Source organism: Galeopterus variegatus, unplaced genomic scaffold (genome assembly GCF_000696425.1).
Source record: "Galeopterus variegatus unplaced genomic scaffold, G_variegatus-3.0.2 Scaffold3614, whole genome shotgun sequence".
Classification (NCBI taxonomy): domain Eukaryota; kingdom Metazoa; phylum Chordata; class Mammalia; order Dermoptera; family Cynocephalidae; genus Galeopterus; species Galeopterus variegatus.
The window spans coordinates 36,735-64,569 of NW_007729725.1; the positions used below are offsets into that span (position 1 = coordinate 36,735).

A 27,835-nucleotide genomic window follows, 5' to 3' on the forward strand; every position below is an offset into this window, starting at 1 on the left:
GCTGAATCGGAAAGTTTGCGGGAAAGCAGGGGCTTCTGATTCTCATCAGTGAAGACCCCTGCTGTGGAGGACTTGAGTTTGCCCTGGGATCCTGCATGATTCTAGAAGCATCCTGCCTTGGGTAGGACATGTCCTGTCCCTGAGGGGGCAGGGTCCGAGTCCAGCCCCGCCCCTGTGTAACTCTGTGTTCAGTCTCCCTTGCTGCAGAATGGTGGTGGTGAGCGTGCTGGTCTCAGGCAGGTCAGGTGCAGTAACACGTCTGCAGGGCACTCCTTGTGCCCCTTCCCTGTGTGTGCAAACCACTTTGTCTTGCAGTTTCTTTCCTCATCTCTGCCTCTTGCGTGAGTGTCTGACTGTAGACCGTAGGTATAGAACTCTCCAGAAGCCGTGCAGACTCTCAAAATAAACACAAAGTAAGTAGCGAGAATGTGTAAGTGTTTAGGATGGTGGCCCCAGGGTCCTTGAAGCCAGGGGCCTAGGAGACACTCCCGTCTTAGCTCCTCACTGTGAAATGAGGCTCTGAGGACCTGCCGGGTGTGTGTGTGGGGGGCTCAACTGCTGAGTGATTGCATTTATTATTAAGGGGATTTTCAGATGATCCCCAGAATAGAGGAACTGGGACAGGGAACCCCCCACACAGCCTTCGTCCAGCTTCCTTGTCACATTCTGCTTAGCCAGGGTTCTGTCTAGAAGAACCTCTTCCAGCTGCCTCCTCTGGATGCTCCATTGCTATCAGTGAGAAGAAAACGGGTTGGTCACTTACTCAGCAGTAGGAGTTGCTGCTGTGGGTCAGACCTGTGGCCTGTGGGGGAGGGGGGGGACCTCTTCCAGGTGACTTCTTGCTGATTCCTTTCCTGAGGTCTGGGCAGCAGCAGCAGGAGGTCGCTGCTGAGCAGTTGCTGATAGGTTCCAGGCAGCTCACATGACTCATCTCAGGACTGTCTGAGGACTGTCTGGAAACTGGCCGATCCTGGCAGGGTCATGCCCAGGTTCCAGGAAGGGCAGTTGTAAACTTTTTTTCCCTTCCATTTCTTCTGTGTGTTTTTTTCTTTTCTTTTTTCTTTCTGGTTTAGCGCTTTCTTGGGAAAGCTCAATTCATCTCATTACAGATGAGACCAGATCCCAGGCGCCTTTGCCTGTCTAGGCCTGCGTGATTTGGACTAAGACTGTGGCAGGAAACAGGGCTGCATTTTAGCCCCAGACCTTCCAGTCACGTGAGCTCCAGCGAGGTCCTCAAACAAGCTCTTTCAGCCTCTTTAGGGTGAGGAGGCTGAGGACACTCTGTATGGGGTCTCCATCGGGACTGAGCCCAGGGGCACATTGGCACTCAGCCTCACCTGCCACATGGAGCTCGGCTTTGCAAGATTGTGCATCCTGTTTTCTAACCTCATGGGGATAACCCAAGTCAGGAACTTTTGGTGAGGGGCTTTTCTGTTGTTGCCACCAACTAACTCCTATTACTGTAGAATTCATGCTCCAGCATAGTTCATCAGCCCTGACACAAAATCTGTATCCTCCCTGTCTCTTGCTGTGTAACAAGCTAACCCAAAATCCAGCAGCTTAGAGCAAGAAATGTTTCTTATTTCGCAGAGCATCTGAGGGTCAGCAGTTGGGGAGCAACTGAGTGGGGGTTTCTGACTCAGTGTCTCACGAGGCCACAGTGGACAGGTAGGCTAGGCTGTGGTTCTGCTTCCAGAATGGCCCCTCGCGCGGCTGGTGGCCTCCCCACAGGGCTGCTCGTGGCTCGGCGGCAGGAGAGAGAGGCTTTCCCACGTTCCAGACTCACCTGACCCTCCTGGCTTCTGTAAGAACAACCTCTCCTTCCGTCATTCACTGAGTGCACCTGATGGTCTCTTCTACAGGTCAGCCTCCCTCCTTTGCAGGGTCAGTGGGTACAGGAGCTGTGAGAACTCTCCTGCCAAGGCTGTGTATTAGGGTCTCATTAAACATTGTTGACCAACCACAGGGTAGGTTAGTCAGGTGAATGTCTTAGAAACACAGTCTTTTCCTGCTGCGGTCGGGGGTGACACGCTGCATTTACTCCCATGGAGTTTTGGGTTAATGTAGCTTCTTTGAGGTATAATCCACATAACCATATAATTCATCTATTTCTTTCTTTTTTGGGGGGCTGGTCAGTTTGGGTATCTGAACCCTGGACCTTGGTGTTATAACAGCCCATTCTAACCACCTGAGCTAACAGGCCAGCCTAGTTCACCCACTGATATTATCTATTGTTGTTGGAGGCTGGGGTATGGGGATCCAAACCCTTGACCTTGGTGTTAGCAGCTCCACACTCTATCAAGCAAGCTAACCAGCTAGCCCTTTTTTTGTTTTTCTTTTTGGGCCTGGCCAGTGCAGGGATTGGTAATTCACCCATTTAAAGTGTGCAGTTCTCCCCGTGCAACCACCAAAAAAGCAAAATAAAAATAAAGTGTGCTATTCACTGGCTTGTAGTATATTCAGAGTTGTGCAACCATCACCACAGCGTTTTAAAACATTCTCATCGCCCCAAAAGGAAGCCCTGTCCCCATCAGCCATCACTCCTCATCCCCTCCCCCAGCCCCTGCCAACCACGGATCTATTTTTGTCTCTGTGGATTGGCCTGTTCTGGACATTTCATGTAAGTGGAGTCACACACCGTGTGGCCTTTTGTGTCTGGCGTCTGTCACTGAGTGTGAAATTGTCTTTTATCTTTTTTTGGTGGCTGGCTAGTACGGGGATTTGAACCTGTGACCTTGGTGTTCCAAGGCTGAGCTAACCAGCCAACCCTGGCATGATGTTTTCAGTGTCCATCCACCGTGTAGCATGTGTCAGTGTGGTGTGTGTGTGTGTGTGTGTGTCTGTCTGTGCGTGTGGGGGGGCCATGCTCCTCTTGGTGGAGTGGGTGTGGCTTTTATTCAGGGCGTGTCCACTACCATCAGCAGTTGGGGAAATGTAGTTTGTTGTGGTTTTTGGATGGAGGCGTGGTGAGCACAGGACAGGAGCCCCGTGGGCAGGAGGAGGAGCGGGCATTGTTTCCAGACTGGGGATGTGCTCCTGGCCCCGCAGCACTGCCCGTTGAGGGGCAGGAGCACTGGGGGTCTCTGCCCCTTGCCTCCTCATCCTTTTCATTTCTTTGTGTGTGTGTCTTCTCTGTCAGCATTGTAGCACATGGCCGTGGTGTGCATGGAGGCGGGCATGGGTTTGGTCTGTTTCTAACCGCTGGGGGTTCGGTCAGAGGAGTTTGCGGATCCCTGTGGGGTGTTGAACTGGCATGGGGGTGAGGTGCGTGGACTCCATGCCAGGCCTTGTCCCTGCTGCCTGGTGGGGGAGAGTCTGCCGGGAAGAGTCCTCAGCAAAGTCAACGTTTCCTGCGTGGTCCAGGAAAGCTCCCAGAGCCCCAAATGGGGGTGTGTCTGGTGGTCCCTGCCCATGTGGAGGGCTTGGGAGCTGCATCAGTTGAAAGGTGGAAAGAGTGGGAAGTGGTTACCCGAGATCACCAGCTCCACAATCACACGTGGGTGGATGGCTCAGCGGCTCTAAAACTCTGTCCCTTTCTGTTTCAGGACAAACACCATGATGCTGCTCATGAAATCATTGAGACTATCCGGTGAGTCCCAGGCAACGGCTGGTGTGGCAGCCGGGGTGCAGGGGTGGGGGGGTGTCTGCAGAGCCATGAGCCAGGCCTGGCGTGCACAGACCTGTGCTCTGGCACTTGGGAGGTCTTGCAGGGGGACATTTGGAGACGGGGCGCTCAGAACTCTGGCATGAAGTCAGCCTGTCTCCTGGGGCTTTCCAGCTTGCATGTTCCCTTGATGGTCCATTCCTTACGTCAGCATCTCCCAGAGACATTGCTCTACGGATCGCAGTGCTGGTCCAGGGTTGACGAGGTGCTCGCTCTCGCAGCATGGCCTGGCGGGGCGGGTGGCTTCTTTGAGCTTTGGCTTGCTGTACAGTGGGCATTCCTGAGCTGGGGGGCCTCATCCCGTGCTTTCCTCTCTGCATCAGTCTCCACCCCTTGCATTTTGTGCTAACTCGTGCCAGCCCCTGCGGGCTGACCTGCACCTAACATGTCCCTCGACAACTTTCTGCGTGCGCATCATGTGAGCGTGCCGAGAAGCATTAGGCAGGTGACTGGGATGGCAACAGGAGAAGGCCGGCCTCTGTCCTGAGTCTAGGGGGCTTTCTCTCCATCCTGGACTTTGACAGGGCTGTAGCCATGCTGCTGCCCACTGGGAGGCCGAGGAGTGCTGCTCTTTGTTCTGGATATCCCGTGGCCAGAGGTGTTGTTTCTCCACACCCTTAATGTGTAGCCACCCCCGTGCATGCACGGCCAGGCGGTGCGTCCTGTCCTGCTCCCTGTCAGCTGGGCCACTGCACAGGGCACCCCAGCTCCCTGAGCTCCTTTGGTTTGCTCTGGGGCTAAGCAGTACCTCGCTTGCAAGGCTGTTTTGAGGACCAAATGAAGTGATTTGTGTACTCATGCAGGGTGGGCCTGACCCAGGGTTGGTGTTGAGAATTTGTTGGCTCAGTTTGATTTTTGAATTTGTTTTTAAAGAAGACTGCCGGTGAGCTAGGGGAGTATTGGAGTTGAGAGGGAGGGCTCTGGATCAGGCAGCTTGGGTTCCAGCCCCCGACATATGCTCCTGTGAACCTTCCTCTGCCTCAGTTTCTCACCTGGACAGTGAGGGGCCAGGAACATTGCTGGGCACACAGGCGGTACCAGGAGGTGGGCGCTTGGACCACCGCCCAGTGTTCAGGGCCAGGCCGCCCTTGCTTCTTATGCTGCCCGCTGGGTGTCTGTCACTCTCTGGGCTGCAGCTCACCCTTGCCAGTTGGTATGTTTGCACTCAAGGTTGTCAGTGTCTCCGTTTCTTGGGACAACCGTGAGTGTGGATGCCCTCTGGATGTAACCTGCCCTGGCTCTCTACCTGCCGGGCACATGGCCCATGCACTGAACTGGGTGTGTCTCTTTCCCTGGTTTGGTCTCGTGCCTTTTATGGATGGGGGGGGTGCCCTCCAGTTGCTGGTGAGAGTGCAGGGCAGTCTCTGTTAGACCCTCTGAGCACTGGCAAAGCATGAGAAGATAGCAGACGAGGTCCTCTTCTGCCAGCAGCACCTGAGGACAGCTCCTCTGGGTCAGGGTCTCAGCACACAAAGCGTGAGGTTCCCTCTGACCACGCTCTAGTGTTACACTTGGGGGCTCAGGTCAGCAGGGGGGATGTACCTGTTCCTGCTGGGAAGGAGCCAGGGTGGGGTGTGGAATTGGAGGCGACCCCAGGGGGGTTCTCAGCAAGATCTGAGCTGGGCTCCACATGCTCCTCCTGAGGAGTTGGGCATGTGCGCCTGTGTGAACGGGGGCTTATTTCTGGGGAGAAGATCGATAGCTTGTCCTGAGGTAGTGGGAGTCCAGGGTGGAATACCTGGGCCTCTGAGTGTGTGGGCAGGCCCTCCGAAACTGACATCTCCTGTCCTGAGACTCCGTTTCCTCCCTCTGCATCACCAGCACCGAAGCAGCTTCCTCAGAGTTGGACTCCACAGGCCTCTGTCGTTTTCACTTGCTCCAGGAGTGTCTGTGGTGTTCTTGCCACACAGCAAACACTGTCATTCTTTACACGACTGGTGTTTCAGAACCAGGTGGTGTAGGTCTTCCAGCATGTGGCTCTTTTTTAAAGACAACTTTGGGCTGGCCGGTTAGCTTGGTTAGAGTGCTGCCTTGTAACAGGAGCCAAGAGTTGAGATCTCTGTGGCGGCCAGCCGCCAAAAAAATAAAAAATAAAGGTGACTTTGGCTGTTCTAGGTTTTCGACCTTTTTCAACTTCTCTTTTGTTAAAACAGCCTACTGGACTTTTATAGGTATTCCTTTGAGTCTGCAGTTCAGTTGGGGAGAAGGACCTTTTTTTTTTTTTTTTTTTTTTTTTTTTTAAAGATGACCAGAAAGGGGATCTGTCAGCACCACGCTCTCCCAAGTGAGCTAACCGGCCATTCCTATATAGGGATCCGAACCCGTGACTTGGTGTTGTCAGCACCACGCTCTCCCAAGTGAGCCACAGGCCGGCCCCAGTTGCTAATTTTTTTATTATTATTATTTTTTTTCTTTTTCCATGTCCGGCAATGGATCGCAACCCTCAGTGTTGCCCCCGCACCGGACCGGATACCGGCAACGGGATTGCAACCCTCGGTGTTGCTCCCGCGCCTCGCTCAGCCAGTGAGCGGGAACCGGTCTGTATGTGGGATCCGAACCCTCGGGCGGGAGCGCCACTGCGCTTCCCAAGCGGCGCACTGTCCAGTGCGCCACCCAGTTGCTAATATTTTTAAAGGATGTTTCTGTCTGTGTTCATAAGGGACGTGGGTCTGCAGATTTCCTTTCTTGTAACAACTTTACCTTTACAACCTTTTGTGTTCTCTGGTTTGGTAGCAGGGTAATGCTGGCCTCATTAAACTATGAAAAGGGGTTTTTTTTTTTTTTGTTTGTTTTTTCCCCTTTTTGTCTTTTTTCGTGTCCAGCAATGGATTGCAACCCTCAGTGTCGCACCCATACCAGACCGGGACCGGCAACGGGATCACAACCCTCCCTGTCGCACCCGCACCTCGCTCAGCCAGTGAGCGGGAACCGGTCTGTATGTGGGATCCGAACCCTCGGCGGGAGCGCCACCGCGCTCCCAAGCGACGCACTGTAGCAGTGCGCCACCGGGCCGGCCCTGAAAAGGTTTTTGTAGGAATAGTGTTAGGTTGTCTTCAGTGTTGGGTTGAGTTCACCAGTGAAGCCACCAGGGCCTGGAGTTTTCTTAGTGGGAAGGTATTCGATTAGGAGACCAAGTTCTTTAAAAGGCATAGAGCTCTTGAGAAGTTCTGTTTCTTCTTGTGACAGTTTTGATGATTTGTGTCCTTCAGGGAATTTGTTCATTTCATCTAAGTTGTTGAGTGTATTGGCCTGCCATTTTTCATAATGTCCCTTATTGTCCTCTTTTTAGCTGTAAGGTCTGTGGCGATGACTCCTCTTTCTTGATTTTTTCGTGATTGTATCAGTATCGAGTAAGGGTTAGAAGTTGTGATTGGTTGGTGTATTTTCCTGTCTCGTTTTTTCCTTGTAGTGTGTTTGTTGAAGCTCTGTTGTTTGTTTTAGAATTAGTTAATTCTTCAAATAATAATTCTCTTTGTTTTTTAGTTGAGAAGTTGTGCTCTGATTGGTGCCAATTGGTTCCCTAGACCCTGTGACATGTGGATTTATTCATCTCCCGAGAACTGACATTGTTTGACCCTGAAGCCACATGAAATCTGTGTAGTTGGGCCGAGCCCGTGGCGCACTTGGGAGGGTGCCGCGCTGGGAGCGCAGTAGCGCTCCCGCCGCGGGTTCGGATCCTATATAGGGATGACCAGTGCGCTCACAGCGCTCACTGGCTGAGCGCGGTGTGGCCAGTCTCAAAAAGGACAAAAAAAAAGAAAAAAGAAAAGAAAAAAAAAATCTGTGTAGTTCACAGCACCATAAACTTAACAGCATTTATTTTGAAGTAATACCTCCGTTCTCTCTCACGTTTTGAGCGGAGTAATGGGGATATTGTTTTTACACCTTAGTGAACAGTGTTTAAGAAACTGAGTATAAAAAGTGGAGCACAAATAAATAGCAGTCACTGTTGTCCCTGCTTTTCCATTGCAGATGGGTCTGTGAAGAAATCCCAGATCTCAAGCTCGCTATGGAGAATTACGTTTTAATTGACTATGATACCAAAAGGTAAGTGCCATTCTGCCCGGGCTGCTTTCTGCACTAAAGAGGGGCTCAGTGCTTTGTGGGGATGCAGCCTATAATTACTTCTTCTTAGATGGTGCAAGCTGATCTGAAATTTCCTTTTAGAGTTGGCCGCAGCCTCCATAAAGTTATTTTGGTAGGAAATGTTTATCAAACATTGGCAGAGGCTGCCAGGGTGAGGACATAATTGGAAACTCCACATTGCGGAAACTTGAATCTGCGTGTGTGAGGTTACCCCGAGGCAGTAATGGCTCTTTTTATGGCAGGCGCCTCACTGCCAGCCGCCAGTGCTCCCGCTCGAGAGCCGGCCGCGCGCTGGTTTGGTGGCCAGTTTTGTTCAGATCTCAGCTGGGTTTCATCAGTGACTGTGTCTCCAGCCCTGTGCCTGCTTTTAGCGGTTTCCTCCGGCACCTCCTTGGTCTCAGAGGAAAGTCTTGTGGGTGGAGATGGGCAAGGCTGGCTCTGGAATGCCTGCCTGGAGTGGTTCTGTTTTTCTTTGGGAAAGAGGGAAGATATTCCAGGCTCATGCTTGTTTCAGCTCTTGGGAGGCCTCCCCTCTAGGGCTATGCTGTCAGGAGTGCAGGCAGCTCACTCTCAACAGAAGCAAGCCCAGAGAGACCCCAAAGCCCTCACAGGACCATCCAGCACAGGTGTGCTTTCCCTGATCTGACTGTTGTATATGGAAGGATGTCCTTGTCCGCTGTCCGGCATCTTCAGCCACAGTGAACACCCCGATCCTGTTCCCCTGGCCCTGAGCTTCTCCATTCCGTAGTCAGCACTCTGGCGGTGTAACAAGTAAAGCATCGAATCGTGTTCACTCCTTGTCTGGAGGTCAGCTGGCTCACACAGGGCCAGGGGTGCAGGCCTGGTGCTGCAGGCTCCAGGCCAGACCCGTCTGACCCCTGAGGTTCCACAACCCTCCTCAGCCCTGGTCATGGGCTAGGGCGGCTCGCAGGACTTAGGGAAACATTGATGTTTTCTGGTTTAGTGTAAAGGAAACCGATGCGCAGCCAGACAAGGAGGTATCCAGGGTGTGGGTTTGAGGGTCCCGAGTGTGGAGTCGCAGGCTCGATGGATTATTAACTGGGTCTCCAGCTCCTCTCCTCTCTCCTGAGGATGAGGGGAGGGGTGAAGGTTCTGAGCTTCTTGGTCAGGCTTGGACTTTGTGCTGAGCAGCCCCCATCCAGGAGCCACCAAAAGTTGCCTCATTAGACAAGGTGTTGTTCCCACTGCCCAGAAGAGTCTGAGGCATTATGAGCTCTGTGTCAGGAACCTGGATGAAGACCAGACATTCAAGTCTCACGGCTCCTCGGGGTGGGGGCGTGGGCATCAGGCAACCCCTTTGGTGTCATCCGCAGGGTCAGCTAAGCTGCTCCTTCGGTGTGTGCCAATGGTTTGGGTGCCTGGCTGTGAGCAGTGAGGGTTTGGGGATGACGCTTGGCTCAGCCGGTGTTTGAGGTCTTTGCCCTTTGTCCTTGATGGGCTTATAAAAGGCAAGAGAGGGGAGTGGGGATCAGGGCCACCTCCGGGTCAGGCATGCAGTGGGAGATTCTTGTTCTCTCTCCACGTCCCAAGCAGCTGGCAAAGTGAGATGACCAGTGGGGTCAGCACCAGGGCCAGGTTGGTAGTCACCCTGAGGACAGGCTTCTGTGAGGGACAGAGCTCAGGACAGCCCCCGCATGTCAGTTCCTCTGAGCATCCACACTTGCACGTCCTTCAGGAAAATGCCTCTTGCAGGGCATGTCCAGAGGCCTTGAGTGGGTTGTCAAGGTCATGGTGAGACTTAAAGGTTAGAATATGTAAAATAAAAATGGAAACAGTGCCTTTCCTGTTCTCCCTGACAACTGCATGAGGAAGTAAGAGCCTGAGGATTGGGTCTGTTGTTTTGTCTGTCTTTCCACCTTGCACACTGGGGGGCAGGCCCAAGTGAGGGTGTCTACCACAGACAGTGAGAGGGCGTTGCCTAACCCTATTGGCACCTAGCGCAGCGAAGGACACGGCAACACCCTGGGTATTGCATGGTCCCCTCGGCCATGTGTCCTGAGCCCCTGCAGAACAGACAGGCTCCTCTGTGCTCCCGGATGTCTTGTCTCAGTGTGGTAGAGCTCCTCAAGGTGGTGGGGCTCTGCCGGTGTCCTGTCATCTGTGCCCCTGTTTGCTGTGGTTGAATTCTCTTGCCTTCCGACCGTAGCTGCTTTTCAAGGAAACGGGGAGCCTGTCCTGTGGAGGCCTGGTTTTGGTTTTGTTCCTTGTGTTAGAAAGGGAAACACGACCTCATGTAAAACAGACGCCTGGCTAGCTCAGGGCAGGGCCGGGGACAGTGCTGGGGGAGCGTAGGACTGTGGGTGTCGGGCTCCCCTTGGGTCCCTGTGCGAGGAAGGTCCGATTATTCAGCCGGCATCTTGGAGCCTCTTCTAGGCTCCTGGTGTCCCCCGCCTTGGGGAGGAAACCGCCTACATGCATGTGTAGGTGGTATAGAAAAGCCCCTGAGCCACCGTCCCTCGCACAGGTGGTGGCTCCTCAGCCTCAGCACTTTGGACATTTGGGGCACTGCAGGTGCTGAGCCAGGTGTCCCTGGCCTGCGCTTGCTCCATGTCAGGAGCATCACCAAATGTCCCCAGGGTACAGAATCACCCCCAGGTGAGAACCACTTGGACATCGCAGATTATTCCTCCTTTGATTTTTTTCCTGCACCCTGGAAACCTTGTTACGTAGGTGGAACAGACATTATTGTCCTGTTTTGTTGAAGGGTGTTTAGCAGCCTAACGAGAGGAGTGACATTCCAGGTAGAGGCTGGCCAGACCAGGGTAGAGAGAGCAGTGAGAGAGGCCTGCCCCCGCCACCCCTGCAGCTCTTCTGAGGCCAGTATGGCTGGCCAGCACGGTCAGTCCTTGTCCTGTGGCCCGAGCTGCCCAGCTGGACACTTCCCTGCTGGGTACAAGTGAGGTGGGAAATCCTGCCTCTGCAGACCAGCAACAGCGCCTCCTGCTGTCGAGGCTGCACATCGTGGGGTCCTCTGGGAGAGCGGTGGGAGTGGCTCACCCAGCCTCCACTCCCAGGGCTGCTGGGGGTAGAAATACAGACAGCCTTGACCCGTGAACAGCACAGCTTCGAGTGTGTGGGCAGCAACACCTACATTGCGCATCTTTTTTTTCTTCTTTTTCTTTTTGGCAGCTGTTCCATACGGGGATCTGAACCCTTGACCTTGGTGTTATAACACCATGCTCTACCCAACTGAGCTGAGCGGCCAACCCCATGATAACTTTCTTAATTTCATTTTCTTTTCTCTAGCTTACTTCACTGTAGGAGGACAGTGTATAATAACATACAGAACAGGTGTTCATTGCCTTTACGTTACAAGTAAAGGTTCTGGTCAACAGTAGAGTATTAGCAGTTAGGTTTTGGGGAGTCAGAAGTTATACATGGGTTTTCGACTGCTTGGGGGGTTGGCCCTAACCTGTGCATTGTTTGAGGGTCAGCTGTATTAGAACTCCATGTTGGTGTGGTTAGGGGCTGAAGAGTAACACCCAAATAAAAACTGTCTGGGAGAATCTAGTCTCATTTAAAAACTCCTGGAGACTTTCTCCTTATGTGTCTCACACACACTGCTCATATCTTTGAACACATCAGAAGCTTTGTAAATGGTATTTGTTGGCTGAAGCCATGCTACTGTAAAAAGGGGATACGCTCTCCCCTCTGCAGAGCTGGGCTGTCAATGGAGGCCTGTCCCACCTGTCCCGCCTGTCCTGCCAGAAGCAGAGTCCCCTATTCAGAGTCTGCCTGCCGCTGGGGTGCATGTGCTTGGTGGCCCTCAGAGCCCTGGCTGCTCTCCTGCCTGGCTGAGTTAGGGCTGATGGGGGCTGTGGTGGCTCTCCCCAGCCAGGGAAAGTGAGACCCTTTAAGGCCCACTGCAGGGGGCCCAAGGTGGGTTTCTGTCCACATTTAGCTGGGTGGAGGGAGGGCGTTTTCTCATGAGTTGCTGGGGAAGCCCTTTTTCTCAACAGACACTTGCTGGGCACACCTTGACCTTGGGTTTGATCTGTGGGCCTCGACCTGTCCCGCCTGCCCATGAAGTGCATGTAGTCCTGTAGCAGAGGACTTCCTCAGCCCGAAACTCTTGGCCAAGCCTTGTTGACCATGCGTTTGCATTGGCCCCGGGGTTCCCTCACCAGGAAGGAAATCAAGGCCCTTTTGCATGGGCCACTGCTGGCCGTGGGAATGCAGCTGTGCCCATTTGCCCTTGTCCGTGTGCTCTCCCGTCCTGTGTCCAGGAGGTCCCGAACGTGCCTTTCCCTTGCCTTTCCCTTGCCTTTTCCAGCTTCGAAAGCATGCAGAGGCTCTGTGACAAGTACAACCGGGCCATCGACAGCATCCACCAGCTGGTAGGTGGGCTCCCCTCCCCGCAGGCCTGGCTCCTTGTTCGGGGCACACTCGGGTCTCATTTCACCTCCCTGGGTGGGTCTCAGCAGTGCTGGGGACCCCTTTAGAGCCCTCCAAGGGGTCCAAATGTGCAGTGTGGGGTGGGGATGGCCAACCTGGCCTGGGTGGGATATGTCCTTGGCAGCTGGGCTCCCCGAGGACCACTGAGGCAGGCAGTGGCACGTCCCTGTACCCGTGGTCCGTGGTGGAGAAGAGGGTGGTCAGCAGCCTTGCTGGAGCTGTGTGAAGACCAGCTGCTCCATGCCCTGCCCTGAGCCCGCTGTGCAGTGTCCCCCCTCCGGGCCCTTTGGCCCTGGTCAGCCAGCCCCATGGGACAGTTTGGTGATTCCAAGTTGGGGACAGTTAAGCAGGCTGTGGCACACAGCGGGCACAAAAGAGTCATTGCCTGCACCCTCCTTTCCCAGCTGTGCACTAGCACACATGCATGCTCACATGCACACAATTCTGTTTAAATTGGGAAAAATGGCCAGCATGGGGGCACTGGGGCCAAGGGTGCCTGTGGTCTGTGTGACCATGCGGCGCTGCCTGTGTCCCCAGTGGAAGGGCACCACGCAGCCCATGAAGCTGAACACACGGCCGTCCAACGGGCTGCTCCGGCACATCCTGCAGCAGGTGTACAACCACTCGGTGACAGACCCAGAGAAGCTCAACAACTACGAACCCTTCTCCCCGGAGGTGTATGGGGAGACCTCCTTTGACCTGGTGGCCCAGATGATTGATGAGATCAAGATGACTGAGGATGATCTGTTTGTGGACTTGGGCAGTGGTAAGTGTCGGTGCAGGAGCCGCTAGTCTTTGTTTATTCCAGGCCGGACCCCACGGTAGCCATGCCTTTCTGTGCAGAAGAGCTCTGTGGAGGAGTTGTGCCCTCAGCACCAGAGCTTTCAGCAGCTGGATGGGCAAGGCTCCCATTAACACCTCACCTGGGTCCCTGTCCCCTCAGCCCAGCCACTGCTGTAAATTCATCCCTGGCCTTCCTCAGACCCAGGATTCCACCCAGAGGTGGAAGAAACTGCTTGGCTCCCGCATGCCCCAAACCAAGCCTGACCTCCTTCCCTGCTTCTTGGCTGGCCCTGAGCAAGCAAGGCCTACTGGCCCTGCCCGGAGCCTTCCTCGACCTGCCACTCGCTGACCAGGCCTGCCCAGACCTATCACTCCACCTGTGCCCACGGCCCCTCCCTGTGGCAAGTGTTTCCCACAACGGCCTGGGCAGTCCTTGTAGAATCAAGGCCAGACCTGTCCTGTCCAGAGGAAAAGCCCCAGGTCTCCTGGCCCCCTTATCTGGCCCCACTTGTTCCCGACACTCCTCTCCCTCCTGAGTCTCAGTGAGTCCTCAGGGACCAGCCACCACTACACTACTGGCATTCATTCACCCCCTTCCCGCGCTCACAGCCTTACAGACTATGTTTGTGGGACATCCTCTGGACCCAAGCAGGGCTCCTGGAGGCAGGGAGACCTTGAGTGTCTGTTCAGGGCTCTGTCTGTTTCCAGCACCACTGCTGGGGCGGATTAACTCCTGATAGGACCACCCCATGGAGGTAGCAGGGCTGGTGGCATCACTGTCTGCCTAAGGGTCAGGCCATGCACAGCCCTCCCCTGGAATATCCTTGCTGTTCTCATAGTGACATGCGAGCCTTGTGCTCGCAGACTGGAACGTCCTGCCTCAAACATGACCTGGAGAGCCACCGCAGACGGACGGATATGACTGCTTTGGTGACGTCATGATTGGTTTAAGCCCTTTTTGAGTACATAGATGTGTTAAGAATGTATATACTGCAGTTCAAAAGCCAGCTTAATCATCTTTACACAGCTGTTTAAGGCTGTAGTTTTTTTATTTTAATTTTTTGGGGGGCAGTTGGTTGCAACAGGGATCCAGACCCTGGACCTTGGTGTTACAAAGCTGTGCTCTGACCAGCCGTGCTCACTGGCCAGCCTAAGGCTGTGTAATTTCTTTGTGTCTACTATCTTAGTCCTTTCCTCCTGCTGTTAACAAAATACCTGTGACTGGGTAACTTACAAGCAACAGAAATTTATTTCCCGTGGTTCTTGGGACTGGAAGTCCAAGATGAAGGAGTGACAGGGTCAGTGTCTAGTGAGGGTCTGGCCTCTGCTTCCAGGATGTGCCTTGAACATGCCTCTTCACATGGTAGAGGCGGGAGGCAGGGGGGCCAGGCTTGTCCCCTCGACTCCTGTTACAAGGTGCTAATCCCATCTCTTGGCCTAATCACCTCCCAAAGGCTCCAGTAAATCCTGTTGCGTGGGGGGTTACGTGTCAATGTGAATTCTGGAGGGCGCACACATTGAGACCACAGAATCTACTGAAAGGCTTGTCCTTTATAGATAAAGTCCTGGTGTTGTTGTCATGCCCAGCTCTGGCCACCTTCACCTACATGTCCCTAAATAGTGTGTGTTCAACATGGAAAGTCGGGCAGCTGAGGCACATTCCTGGATGTGCAGAATTGACTGGACACAGGAGAGTTGGCTCTGAAAGCCCCTGGTGTTCATGCTGCCTCTACCCTGACCGTGCTCTGACGGTGCCTGTGGTTTGCTTTGCCCAGGCCCTGGGCTGACGGGCTTGCTCAACGGGCTGTTTGTTGATGCTGTGAAACAACTGTGGTTTAAAACCCCCAGTCCATCCTGTGGGATTGTCCCTGCTGCCTCTACAGTCCCAGCTCAGGCCCCATCCAGTCACGTGGATGAGCTTTCTTGAGGCACATTCATATTTGATCAGCTGCACCACTGTGTGTCTCTGCACTGCACTAGTAACCTGGGGGTAATTTGGGGTGGATCGGAGCCTTTCCAGGCACTGCTGAGTCTCACGAAGTCACATCTGTGTGTGAACAGTTAACTCCACGTAGGCCCGTGACTAGGGATGGATTCCAGTTGTGGGGGCCACGGAGTGGCGTCATGGGTGAGGAGATGTGTTGGCTGTCTCCTCGTGGGGCTCTGCTTGAGTCTAGCTTGTTGGAGGTGTCCTAAACGACCTCATAGAACATGGCATGTCTTTGTGCAGACTACTGGCCTCTGCCTATTGACTTCAGAGTGGCCCTTGTCCTCCGCTCTGGGGTGGGCCTCCCTGGGTGGTGTCCCCGGGTGATCTGAGCTGCTTCTGGGTATGGATCTGGCATCTGATGTGTCTCTCTCTGATTGAAGGTGTGGGCCAGGTTGTGCTCCAGGTTGCCGCGGCCACCAACTGCAAACATCACTATGGCGTTGAGAAAGCGGACATCCCAGCCAAGTACGCGGAGGTGAGTGGTGCTGGGGGGCTGGTGCACGTGTGTGTGGCACGTGCATGCGTCTGAGGTGGGACATGCTCAGAGAGGGCCCCTCCTGTCTGTCCTGGCTTCCCGTGTTCGTAACGGGCTGTTTGATTCTTCCCTTCCAGACCATGGACCGAGAGTTCAGGAAGTGGATGAAATGGTATGGAAAAAAGCATGCAGAATACACAGTGAGTGCCCTCGCTCCGTGCCCTGCGGCTTCCGTCGCCTGCTCACGCCCTCTCTGATTCCGTCCTCTTCTCTGGTCCCCTCTCCTTTCTGGCCACAGTCGAATGACTGTCTCCCTGTGGATTCCCTTCTGGAGCTCATGGGGGCCACCTGCGCATGGGAGCCTCTGTCGGCCTCTCCCTTCCCATCCACTCCAGTGTGAGCCCTTTGCCCTCACGCAATGTGCAGGGACACACGGCCGGTGGGTGCAGAGGCCACCTGGGTGCTGGCCTCATGGTGTCCTGGGGCAGCCCTGTCATTGTTTGGAAGTCCCCCACTGCTCCCTGTCCCATCCTCCTCTCGCAGGGCCGCAGTTCCTGTGCTACACACTCTTCGTTGACAAGGTGGCAGGCGTGGGGTGGGCCCTTTTGTTTCCTGGTAGTGTCAGGAGCACTTGGGGCTCCCTCTGAGAAAGCTCTTTCCTCAGTGAGCCGTGAGACTGCACATGTATATGGCTGTGTGCATGTTGCTGCACATCTTCCTCTTACCTGTGGCCGGCGGAGTGGCTGTGGGGACAGACGTGGGTGGGAAGGTGTTGCTTTGTAGGAAGCAAAGGTCGTCTTCATGGTTTGGGTATGTTAACTATGTGGACAGAGCTTCCAGGAGTAGAGAATTCCTTTGTCCGCTATTGATTCCTGCTTTGTACTAAATTCTCGTAAATTATCTGGAGCTCTGCGTGCCTGCCACACACACGTGAGCTGGCAGACCACAAAGGCAATGCTGTGGGGGTGGCATTGTAGATATGTGCTTTCCTTGCACAGACATTGCTGTGTTCTGGACTGTGCTGCTCCCTTCTCCCGACCTTGAGTGTTACAGCCACACGCACGGTGGTGGAGGCCAGACCAGCATGGGTTCCACCTAGTTCCAGCGGCCAGTCCTATTGCTGCTGCCTCCAGGAGGTTTCCCAGAACCACCCCCTTCTCCCTGTCATGGTGACCAGCTCAGACATGTCTCCCATGGGGTGCTGACTGTTGAGTTGCAGCCGCGTGTGTGATTGTAGGTTGGAGAATTGATCGGGGCATGGGGGGACTGGGACAGAACCTGAGTGTAGAGTGGGACTCACCCCACGGCAGGGAGGGGAGAGGCTGGCCCCTGTGTGGCCATCGCTGTCCTGACAACTGTTGGAAATGCTGGATCCAGGTTCCTGCCACGGGCAGGTGAAGGCACCAGGGATCAGTAAACTGTTCAGTCGCCGAGCCTACCAGGACTGATACTAATCCTAGCTGTCAGCAATGACCCAGTCAAGAATGGACCCTTCAGCCCTGTTTGTAGTGGCAGCAAAACCAAACCGTCAAGAGTCCCATGGTAACTTGGCTCTCGCTGTCCAGAAGGACAGTGGGCAGATGGGCTCTCGGCTCATCCCCAGGTGCTGCCCACCCTATTGCTGTCCCCTCCCTTCAGACTTTTCTACAGTTATTGAACCAGTAGTCATAAGTTACACTAACTAAAGTCTGTAGTTTATGTCAGGGTTCACTCTTGGTGATATCTGTTCTGTGGGTTTGGACATGTGTCCACCGTCAGTATCACACGGTAGTTTCAGTGCCCTAAAATCCCCTGTGCCCATCCTTTTTATCCCCCATCCCATCCCCTGGCAACCACTGATCTCTTACTGTCTCCATAGACCTGCCTTTTCTAGAAGGTCCTGTAGTGGCAATCACACAGTGTGTAGCCTTTCCAGATTGCCTTCTTTTAGTTAGTAACATGCGTTTAAGCTTGCTCATTATCTTTTCCTGGCTGGAGACCTCGTTTCTTCTCATCACGGCATAATACTCTTGTCTGAGTGCACCATGATTCATTCATCCATTGACCAGTTGCAGGACATCTTGGTTGCTTCCAGATTTGGAAGTTGTGAATAAAGTGGCTCTAACCATCCTTGCGCACATCATTGTGCAGCTCCCGTGGGTAAATACCGAGAAACCTGATTGCTGGGTCTCATGGTGAGAGCATGTTTAGTTTTGTAAGAAACCGCCTGTCGGGCCTCCCTGAGCCAGAGGCCGACAAAACCGAGCGGGAAGAGACCCCGGTCCAGCCGGGGGTCCCTTGTGGGGCTGAGCGGGATGATGAGTGTCGCTGGTACGGCCCTTCCCCCCCAGGACCTGCCTCCCCGGGGGCCCAGAAAGAACACCACCGAGCCAGGAGAGTGGTCAAAGCCGGAACTCCGTTTATTTGCAGGGCAGCACAGCTAATATAGGGAAAAAGGGCAGGGCGGGGTTTGATATGAGAGATCAAGCAAAGAGCCAATAAGAAGGGCTTAAAAGGATAGGGTGAGGTGGTGGGGAGGCTTTACGCGAATACGGAACTAAAGTTGCTGAATCACTGGGACCCGGAAGGGCGAGGCTGGCAGCTACGTGCCGTTGAGCGCTAGTGAAATGGTGGCCGCGGAGCGCATGAAATGGCGCCCGTGCGCGTCAGGGCGCATGCGCGCAAAGTTATGCCCAACAACCGCCAAACCATTTTCCAACACGTCTGTTCCATTCTGCGCTCCCCGCAGCCGTGAGCGAGGGCTCCTGCTGCTGTGTGTCATCGCCGGTGGCTGATGCTGTCAGCGCTCAGGAACAACGTGGTTGACATTCGTATGTTAACCTCATGTCCTCACACCTTGCTATGACGTTAGTTCCAGGAGTTTTTTTGTCCATTCTTCTGGGTTTTCTACGTAGGCAATCTTGTCACCTATAGACAAAGACAGTTTTTGTTTTGTTTTGTTTTCTGGTCTTGTTGCATGAGCTAGGACTTCAGTGTGACATTGGTTGGTAGGGATGAGGGGGGCCTTGATTGTGCTGTTCGAATTTCTCACTGGTAAGTATGACGTTAGGTACGGGTATTTTTTGGATGTTCTTCATCAAGTTGGGGAAGTTCCCTCTATTCCTAGTTTGCTGAGCATTTTTATCATGAATGGGTATTTGGTTAGATTTCTCTGCATCTGTCGATATGATCATGTAATTTGATTCTTTGGCCTCTCGACGTGATGGATGATGACTGTGGACCTGGCCTTCCCCATGTTCCTGGCCTGTGATTCTGCCTGTGCATTGTTGGGTTCCGTCTGCTGATGTTTTGTGGAGGAGCCTTTGCATCTGTGTCATGAGTGATGTTGGTCTCCACTTTTCCTTTTTTGTGGGGCCTGGTGTGGTTTGGTTCGGGCAGTGCTGGTTTCCTCCAGTGAGCTGGGACGCTCACCTCTGCTCTGCTCCATTTCCATTGCCCCAGAACTTGCACATCCAGGGCCGCGGGCCCCGCTCTCTTGCCCTTTTTCTCAGTGAAAGCCTCTTTTGGAACCCTTTCCCCTCAGCAAAGCTGGGGTTGGCTCTTTTGATCTCTCTTGTCCCTCCTGTGTCTGAGGTTCTTTGGCGTCTGTTGTTCAGGCTGACCAGGTACTAAGCCCAGTTGGTTTTCATTTGTTTTTTGTTTCCAGGACACCTTCCTGCCCGGGGATGGTATCTGCTCGCACTCCAGCTGAAAGTTCCCCCGTGGGTCACCCTTTTCCTAAGGCTTTGCAATCTCCTAAAATGCATGCTATTAGATTTAGAGAATGTACCAGTCAGCCTCCAAAAGAAAGGAAAAATGTGTCATGTTCCTGGTGGGAGATCCAAGCAGTTCCAAGCACATAGAGTAAGAGTTGTCCTTGTCACGATTCCCAGAAACAGCCCAGACTGGTCTGTGCGTGACCTTCGGTGGTTTATCCCGATGCAGTATGAGCTCCTGGCTGGTCCTCACGGCCAGGGGAGGAGGTGGAGTTGGGGGAAGGCTAGAGGGGGTGTCCCGGGGCTGGTCCTTCCTCACCTTCTCCTCCTGGGGCTCAGTGCCATCCTGGTGGGATTTGGGGTCCCAGAGGCACTGCTTGCGTGGAGCTGTTTTCATATTCAGAGAAAGAGACACCATTCTTCATGGCCTTGGTGACGGGTGTCAGAAATGAGCACACAAGCATCTGTGCCAGCTGTGCCTCCAGCATCCGCTCTTGAGCGTCCCATTTAATAGCCAGCCGCTCTGCAGAAGGGTGCAGTGAGAGTCTTTGTCCCGACTGCTTTAATGCCCAGTTGTGGCGGGAGCCTGTGTCCTGATATTTGAAAAATTCTCCGAGCAGCTTTCTGTGGTTTTGACGCGGCGCCTGGTTGGCAGGCTCCAAGTGCTCCTTCCGTTACTCAGGGAGTGAGGCGGGAGAAGGCCGGCCAGAGCCTAAAAATAGCTCAGTGTGCTGCTGCAGGCGGCCTGGCCCTGTGCTTCCCGACTCTGTGCTTCCCGACTCTGGCCCCGTCCAAGCTGTCAGCTCCTAGGAGGCCGGGGCTGCCAGCCCGTAGCCCTCACCCGGTCAGAGCTCCCATCCACTCCTGCTCCCTTGGCTTCTGCCCGTGTGTCCCCGTCTGTTCTGTAGGGGCCCTGGAGCCAGCTTTGGTCAGAAATCAGTCCAGGCTCTCCTCTGTGCTGTTGGCGCCTAGTGATGGGCCTGGTACACAGCAGGTCTCTTGACTCCAGAGTGTTTCCTCCAGCACCTGGGGTGGCTGTGTAAGGGAGGCCCCAGGCCGCTGTGGACCTCCCTCTGCAGGGCACTTTCTGGTACTCTGCGCAGGGGCTGTGCTGTGTTTGGAGGCGCTGACAGATCTTGAACTGGCCTTGCTCTGGGTTGAGTTCACCATGGCCTGGCTGAGGTCACGCGGGCAGAATGACAGAGCCACAGAGATCCGCAGCATGGCTGCTGGGTGGTGAATGTTCTCGCCCATTCTCTGGGGTGTTTCCAGCCTTCTCTGTTGGGTGCTTCATGGAGGGTGGGCTTCCCTAATGGCACGGGGTTCGCTTCTCTGCTTGAGTTGGTCCTTCTCTCTCCTGCTGGCTGTGGCCTCTGTGTGGAGGACATGCGCACTCTCAGGGCTGTGTGGGGTGGTGTCCTCCCTGCCTGCCCTCTGGCTTTCCCAAGGTCCCGCTGTGGGGCCTGGAATATGCGCGCATCTTTCCAGATGCCATCAGCTCAAGCACACTTGGCCCGCGATTCAGACACGATTCAGCCAGGTCGCTGTGCCCAGGTAGTCATGCTCTGCCTATGCAGGACAGAGCTGGGCAGGGCCTGCGGGAGGAACAGAGCTCATGTGTGAGGCCACAGACCAGTGGTGGTGCCATGGTTTGAAACAGCGTGGCCTGGAGGGTTAGGGTTCCAACTGGACAGGTGGTCTTTGAAGGGGAGAGAGGCCACATAAGGAAGAGCCTGAGGCACCTGTGTTGGGGTCCCAGAACCACCCCAGGCACTGAGTTCTACTGGGAGGGCTCCTGGGACTCAGCACAGGTTGTCCACCTGGCTGTGGCTTATTTCGGCAAAAGGATGCAGAGCAGGGTTGGCTCAGGGAAAAGGCACATGAGGTGGACTGGCGGGTAGTCCAGACGGTGTCTTCCAGAATCCTCCCCCAGGGGAATTGCGCAGGATGCGCTTCCTCCTCAGCAACTGGCTGTGGTGACACATGTGAGGTGTTGTCCCAGGGAAGCGCACAGAGACCCAGCCCCTCTTGGGGGTTTCTTGGGGGTGGGTCACGCAGCCCCCCTGCCTGCCTGGCAGGTGTGAGAGTCCAGAGTCCAGAAGGAAGGCAAGGTTGAGCTTAAACCATACTGTTTGCATGGACAGTGTAGGCCCAGGAACCCCTCTTGCCAGAGAGGGTGGGGCCCTCGAAGCCCAGGTTCCCAAAGCCAACCAGGGTGGGCCTTACAGCTGCCATTTTAAGGATGCAGCCTCGGGCCATGGGGCCGACTCTGTTCTCCAAGACTTGGGACTTTCATGCTAAATCCTGTTAAGTCCCAGGCAGACCCAGAGGAGGCGGTCACCCCATGGGCACCGCGGGGCAGGGGGCTCTTTCTCTCACGAGGGTCAAATGATGCAGATCACATCTTTTATAAGCTGTAAAGGTAGCGTGTGTCAGAGCTTCGTTCCTGTTCATGGCTGAGTGATGTTCCAGTGTGTGGATGGACCGCGCTGTGTCTGTTCATCCGTCAGTGGACATTTGGGCTGCTTCCACATTTTGTGTGGTGTGAGTTGTGCTGCCTGCTGCAGACATTGGCCTATAGGTTCTTGTGTGGATGTATGTTCATTTCTCTCAAGCATGTACTTAGGAATGGAAGTGGTGGTGTTTTTGAAGAATTATAAAACCAGATTTCTTGGTTTTCTAAATGTTACAGCTTTGAGCAATTAGGACAACTAATAAGAATTGTTTTCTCTTTGACAGGCCTTGGCCTTAAGGAGGCAAAGTGGCATTAGTCGGCCGATAGGAGTGAGCGCAGGCCCCTGGGCTGAGAGGCAGCACTGGGTTAGGAAGCACGTCCGCAGAGCTTCTGTGTCCCCGCAGGCGGCCTCCCCTTCTCTGCGTGCCGTTTTGCTGTGGGCAGTGGAGGAGGGATGAGGTTGGCCTTGGTGGCTTCCCGGCCATGTGTAGTATCTGCAGCCTGTCTGGGGCCTGTGCACATCCTGCACTCTGCAGTGGGGTTGTCTATGCCTGGGGCGCCCTTGCTGGCAGGCCCTGGCCCCGGGGTGAACATGCCTCACTTTCAAGCTCTTGTGAGAAAGTGCTTGGACACAGCGTCGTGGCTTTCCAGCGTGTTCTTCGTGTGGCTGTGTCCACTTTCCACCCCTCCTTCCTAGCTCTGTCCTCCTCAGATGGGACGCTATCACCCTCAGCCCATCCTGGCTCCACGCCGTGTGGTCAGACCCTGCTTGGGGGATCTCCTGGTCTCAGCTCAGTCCTCCGGCCGCCCCTCCTGGCGAAACTGATTGCTAGCAGCACCCCAACTTCTCTTGCCTGCCCCCCCCCGTCAGCGACCCTGAACGTAGTTCACCTTTCCTTTCTCACAGGGCTCTGGGCGGGGATGGGCACAGACCCCAAGGGAGATGCGCAGGAATTAATGTCTCTTCTCATTTTCTGTCTTCCAGCTGGAAAGGGGCGATTTCCTCTCTGAAGAGTGGAGAGAGCGGATCGCCAACACAAGGTATGGCCGGACGTGGGTGATCATGGGGCAGGTGCTGGGCATTTTGTTGCCCATGAGGGTGTGCTGGGGACTGGGACGGCCCGTCGCTATCCTGCTGGCTGTTGCACTTTTCGATCGGGTGGCCTTGCTGTCAGGTCAAGCTGGGGTAGGAGGAGTTGGAGCTTCCCTTCTCTCCCTGGGTGCCTCCTGCTCATGTCAGGGTCTCCCTCCCAGAGCACAAAAGCCCATCGGGTGTTCTGCAAGCCAGGCCAAGGGGCCTGCAAAGTGCAGCTGCCACGTGGGGGACCCCCAGAGCCCCTGTCAACCCCACAGACCAGACCCTGTGGACAGTGAGTCAGGCCCCTGCAGCTGTCTGCACTGCCTGCCCAGGTGCTCGTCCTTGTGGCCTCAGTCCTGAACGCAGGGCCCGGTTGCCGTCCTAGCCCAGCCTCTTCTGGCGTTCCTTCCCTCCCCCCACCCTGGGCTGGGTCTTGGGTCTGCCCAGTTCTTCCTTCTCCCCTTCTGGAGTGGGCTCCTTGTGCCCAGTGGAGGGAGGGGATGCCTTGTCCATACACTCGCGAGATGCTCCCAGCCCTGCTGTCCACCAGCTCCTGAAGCTGTGTCTCAATCCCTCCCGCCCGGTGTCCTGTTTGTCCTGGGGGCTGATTGCTGCCGAGCATGCTGCTGGTGACCTCCTTGGAAGCCAGGTGTTGCTGGCAGGACTTGGCTCCAGAAGTACCCTACTGGGCCTGCAGCAGGAACATGGGGCCTCCGGGCCTTGTGTGGCAGTGCTGGAGTGTGCCGCACCCACAGTGCCCTCCCTGGGCAGAGCCAGCCAGCTCACCGGCAGTGGCTCCTCAGCTACAGCTGGATCTCCCAACTTTTCTTCCCCACTTTCCTTCTAGGTGTTCTGTATTTGTTTGGTTTCTGTCACTTATGACAGAACACCTGAAAGTGGGTAATTTATAAAGAAACAGAATTTATTTCTTACAGTTTAGGAGACTGGAAGCCCAGGGTTGAGGGAGAAAATAGGGATTTTTCTTTCAGAGTTTCTGTTTTTGGTTTCCTGTGAGGATTTTTCATTTGAGTCGGGTACCTCCAGGTGCTCTGTCCTTCTCTTGAGAGTCATGGGATTCCCCCAGATGTCCCTGTTGAACAGGGTCAGTGATCCTGTTGCAGGTGGTAGGTAGAGCTAGGAGCGGGGGGTGGGGGTGGGGGTGGGGGTGGTACAGCAAGGCACCCTCCGGGGGGTGGGCCTGTGACACTTGCCAGGGCTCATCAGCAGCGTCCAGTTTGTGGTTTCAGTCTTGTAACCCTGTTAGAAGCCACGGGAGTTTCTGGCCTGTGGCGGACTCCAGAGCTCAATGTGGGCTCCCCACGGCCTTTGCTTCAGAATACACTCCAAAGAGAATGGGCTTTGGTGGTGACAATCAGAGTGCACCTGGCTTCCTGGGCATGGGTGTCACTTCTGGGTGTTGTCTGGGGACTGCCAGCCCTGTACCTCGCCTTGGTTTGTTTTTTTACTTATTTTTGTCTGGAATGTGCCAGAGTGTGGCTTTTGGAGGTGGGCCTTGTGGAGTGTCCTTTCCTGGTAACACCAGTCCCTGGGGGCTTGCCCCTCCTCTGACGGCTGCGGCCCCCTGGATGCAGCCAACGTTCTCACATCCAGCCTTCTGAGCTCTGTCCCTGAGTGGGGACAGTGGGCAGCCCCGGGACCCTGGCCAGAGGAGGATGGTGGGCCTGGGACTCCCCCCCATGCTGGGTTCCTGTGAGAGCGTCCTCTGTTTATCTAGCCTGGTCATGGTGTCTGTCAGACAGTACCCAAGGATGCCCTGATTATGGCCGATGGACATACTTTTAGTTTTCTTTTCTGTGTCTGTCTTGGGCATTCTGCTCCTGCCAGGCCTTCAGAATCCCACCTCGTTCATGGCTTTTCGGCTTCTCTCTTTTCACCTAATGCGCACTGCTAGCGAATGTCAAGACTACTTGATTTTAAAACTATCGAGATTCATAATGGGTCCCTGGCTGTGGAAATCAGCTCAGTGTTTTCTGTCACGTGGAAAAGAGGCATTGTAGGGACCCTGAGACCCAGGTGCAGCTCTTTCTGTTTGCATCTGGAGGCAGAGGAGGCGGGACGGGCGGGGCATCGGCCAGGGCTGGCGTATGCTCTGGAATTCTGTGCACGTGTGGAAACAGAACCTTCGTTTTACTCAACCAGAATATTATTTTGCAGTGTTATATTTGTGAATAACTTTGCCTTTGGTCCTGAGGTGGATCACCAGCTGAAGGAGCGATTTGCAAACATGAAGGAAGGTAACGTGCTCCGCTTCCCCAGCCCTGTGATCTGTCACAGGAAGTGTGGTCTGTAGAGAGACCCCCACGTGGGGTCATGCAGAAGGCAGCTCGGGCCTGGGCGTGTCGCTGTGCTCTTGATGCTCACACGCCCTCGGTAAGTTTTCTTACTGAGCAGAATGAGGGAGAATGTTAAATAGTTCCACAGAAGCTCAGAGCCCCCCTTCCCGGAGGTCTGCCATGTAACTGTGGGATGCTGCTCGATGATGATGTGAAACCACAGCTCTGTTTCAGGAGCAGGAGAACCCGCTCCTTCTGGATCCGAATCTTCCAGTGGAGGGCTGAGTGCTGCAGTCTTCCAGCTGCCTCACCCTGACTGTGCAGACCCCAGCACCACCACCCTCTCGAGGAGGACCTGTGGCACGTTTGGGCCAGGGCTGTGGGCTGTGAGGTTGACTTGCAGCAACTGCGTTCAGCCATCGGGGCCCGCGGCCAGCAGCACACAGTCCACCTGCAGCTCCTGGGCTCTCTAGGGCCCAGACAGTGAAGCCCTGTGGATGCAGACAGGGTCAGAGCTGTGCCCGAGCTAGTCCCCAGTCCTCATATGAGACGGCAGGAGCACCGGCCCCCATCTCTCAGTGCCATCCCTCAGAAAGCACCACTTCCTTCTTGTGCCAGTCTGAGTGGCTTCCACGTCCAGCTCCTTATCTCAGTTCCAGGGCGGCCCTGAGGCAGAGTGTCAGGGTGCTCCCAGCCCAGGGAGGCCTGGCTCCTGGTGGCATTTCCACTCTGCCTCCTGCCCGTGTTACCAGCACCATGCTCCAGCCATGTAAGCTAGTCAGCCAGCCCCGGGTGCCGTTCTTAACCCCCAAGGCCAGGCGAGGGAAAGAGGCAGGGCTCCCCCATTTTTGTTGTCCAATCGACGGGTAGATGGGAGAGTCGAAAGGCTAAGCCAGCCAGGCCCAGATGGTCTCAACTGCCTTCTGCACCAATGCCCTGCGTCCTGGGGGGCTGGGGTGTGTGCATCCCTGTGTGGCTGAACCCTGTGTGTGTGCGTGTGTTGGGGGGGGGGTCGTATTGTTCCTGAGGTATTTTATTTTATTTTATTTTGTTATTATTATTTTTTTAAGATGACTGGTAAGGGGATCTTAACCCTTGACTTGGTGGTGTCAGCACCACGCTCTCCCAAGTGAGCTAACCGGCCATCCCTATATGGGATCCGAACCTGTGGCCTTGGTATTATCAGCACCACACTCTCCCGAGTGAGCCACAGGCCGGCCTCTGAGTTATTTTAAAACTATCATCTGCAGGTGCTATGCTGCACCCTTCAGCCATCCTCAGGCCTCTCCCGAGGCCTCAGGGCTGCCTCCTCCATTATGGTCACACTATGGGCACACCTGAGGAGAGGCCCTGCCCCTTGCCACAGTTCACTTCCCCGCTGCCCCAGGGTTGCTGCCCATGGCTGTCTCCCCAGCATTGTAGCCCACATCCCTGCGTGGCCCTTGGGTAGTGGCCACTGCAGTGACTCACTCTGTGTGGCTGCTACTGACCTGAATCTACAGTTCAGTTTTGTTTCTGTCTGTGTGGGCTTTGGGGCATTGCTCTTCGTACCTCTCAGACTGTACCTCTGAGCATGTAGAACATTTGCTCGCAGACCAAGGTCCATGGAGATAGGGCACCCTCCCCTCCCCTCCAGAGGCGTGCCAAACTCCTGCTTTGTCCGTGGGTTTTCCTAAGAAGCAGCTGTATACACACTGGCCTGCCCCCTCTGTCTTCCCCTAACATTAAATGAGGTGCCGCAAGCCGACTCCTCTTCTGGCTGCATCTTCCTCCCTGTGTGGCTGTATGGGGTTTTCCATGGCCCAGGGCTGAGCCACTGCCATCTGTGGAGCTGCCTGGGGATTGGAGTCAGGGTCAATGCCAGGGGGAGTTTGGGAGAACTTGAGAACACGTTTAAGAGGAAAGTTATTTGTAGGGTACGCTTGAACATGGAAGGCATTATATAGTTTGCTCTTACTTGTAGGCAGATGGACAGGACTCTTGATTTTTGTGTTTTCAGTGCACTCATTTCTTCTTTTGTAACTTTTTCTTCTTCCTCTGAGCTTCGTTTTCATTTTGTGTGTGTACAGTGAGTCCCCCATGAACAGCAGTAATCAGTTTTTGTTTTTCAGGTGGCAGAATCGTGTCCTCAAAACCTTTTGCACCTCTAAACTTCAGAATAAACAGCAGAAACTTGAGTGGTAAGAAACTCTCATGTTTCTGAGTTGTTAATACAGATAATTTTAAGCATCTGATATTCATTAGTGTAGAGCTTCTCCCCCTCAGAACTGGGGACAGTGGGTCCAGGTAACTCTCTGTGGTGGGGCGTCCTGGGCAGTGCAGGTGCTGAGCAGTGTCCCTGGCCTCCACCCGCTCTGTGCCAGTAGCACCCCCAGTCGTGACAACCACATATGTCCCCAGACATCAACCAGTGTCCTATGGGGACAGATTCGCCCTGGACGAGACCTGCAATTTTGGGAGGAGATTGTGGAGAACCCGAGGGAGCTGCTGACAGAGTGTCTTTGCATTAACACCCCTCGTGGCCTGTGCAGGCTCGTGGCCTGTGTGGGCAGGAAAAGGCCTGGGCGTGTAGATAGTCCACAGCAGGAAGGCGCTGGCCCCCTTTGAGCCCCCTGCAGGCTGAAAGTGCCAGGCACATGTTTGATTACTAGGTGCTGGCCGTTCTTATAGGCATGGTCTAAGTTGTTTCTAGATCATTTTCCAAGTCCTTCTCAGTCCCATGCAGTTGGGCTCACTGCCATTTTCCTCTGACAAGCCCCTTTGGGTTAGGGGGTCGCAGATCAGCTGCTGTTTACACCCACACTCCCCCCCCCCCCCCCCACCACACGCCTCTGTGTCTCTGGAGGCTGTGGGGCCCAGACCCAGCCTGCCAGACAGAAGTAGCACTGGCCTGGTCACA

The 27,835-nt window shown here is 54.7% G+C and overlaps 1 protein-coding gene across 3 annotated transcripts in view; it reads left to right on the forward strand.

Moving 5' to 3' along the window:
* The first annotated feature begins 3,549 nt into the window (after positions 1-3,549).
* Positions 3,550-27,835, forward strand: part of DOT1L (DOT1-like histone H3K79 methyltransferase) — a 46,010-nt gene continuing 21,724 nt past the window's right edge. For all 3 annotated transcript variants that reach the window (XM_008585538.1, XM_008585541.1, XM_008585539.1), the window contains exons 1-9: positions 3,550-3,589; positions 7,637-7,711; positions 12,045-12,108; positions 12,704-12,932; positions 15,320-15,414; positions 15,552-15,614; positions 22,550-22,605; positions 24,818-24,897; positions 27,048-27,116. In XM_008585538.1, the coding sequence (XP_008583760.1) occupies positions 7,674-7,711; positions 12,045-12,108; positions 12,704-12,932; positions 15,320-15,414; positions 15,552-15,614; positions 22,550-22,605; positions 24,818-24,897; positions 27,048-27,116 (694 nt within the window). In that variant the 5' untranslated portion in view covers positions 3,550-3,589; positions 7,637-7,673. The remainder of the gene's footprint in view (positions 3,590-7,636; positions 7,712-12,044; positions 12,109-12,703; positions 12,933-15,319; positions 15,415-15,551; positions 15,615-22,549; positions 22,606-24,817; positions 24,898-27,047; positions 27,117-27,835) is intronic.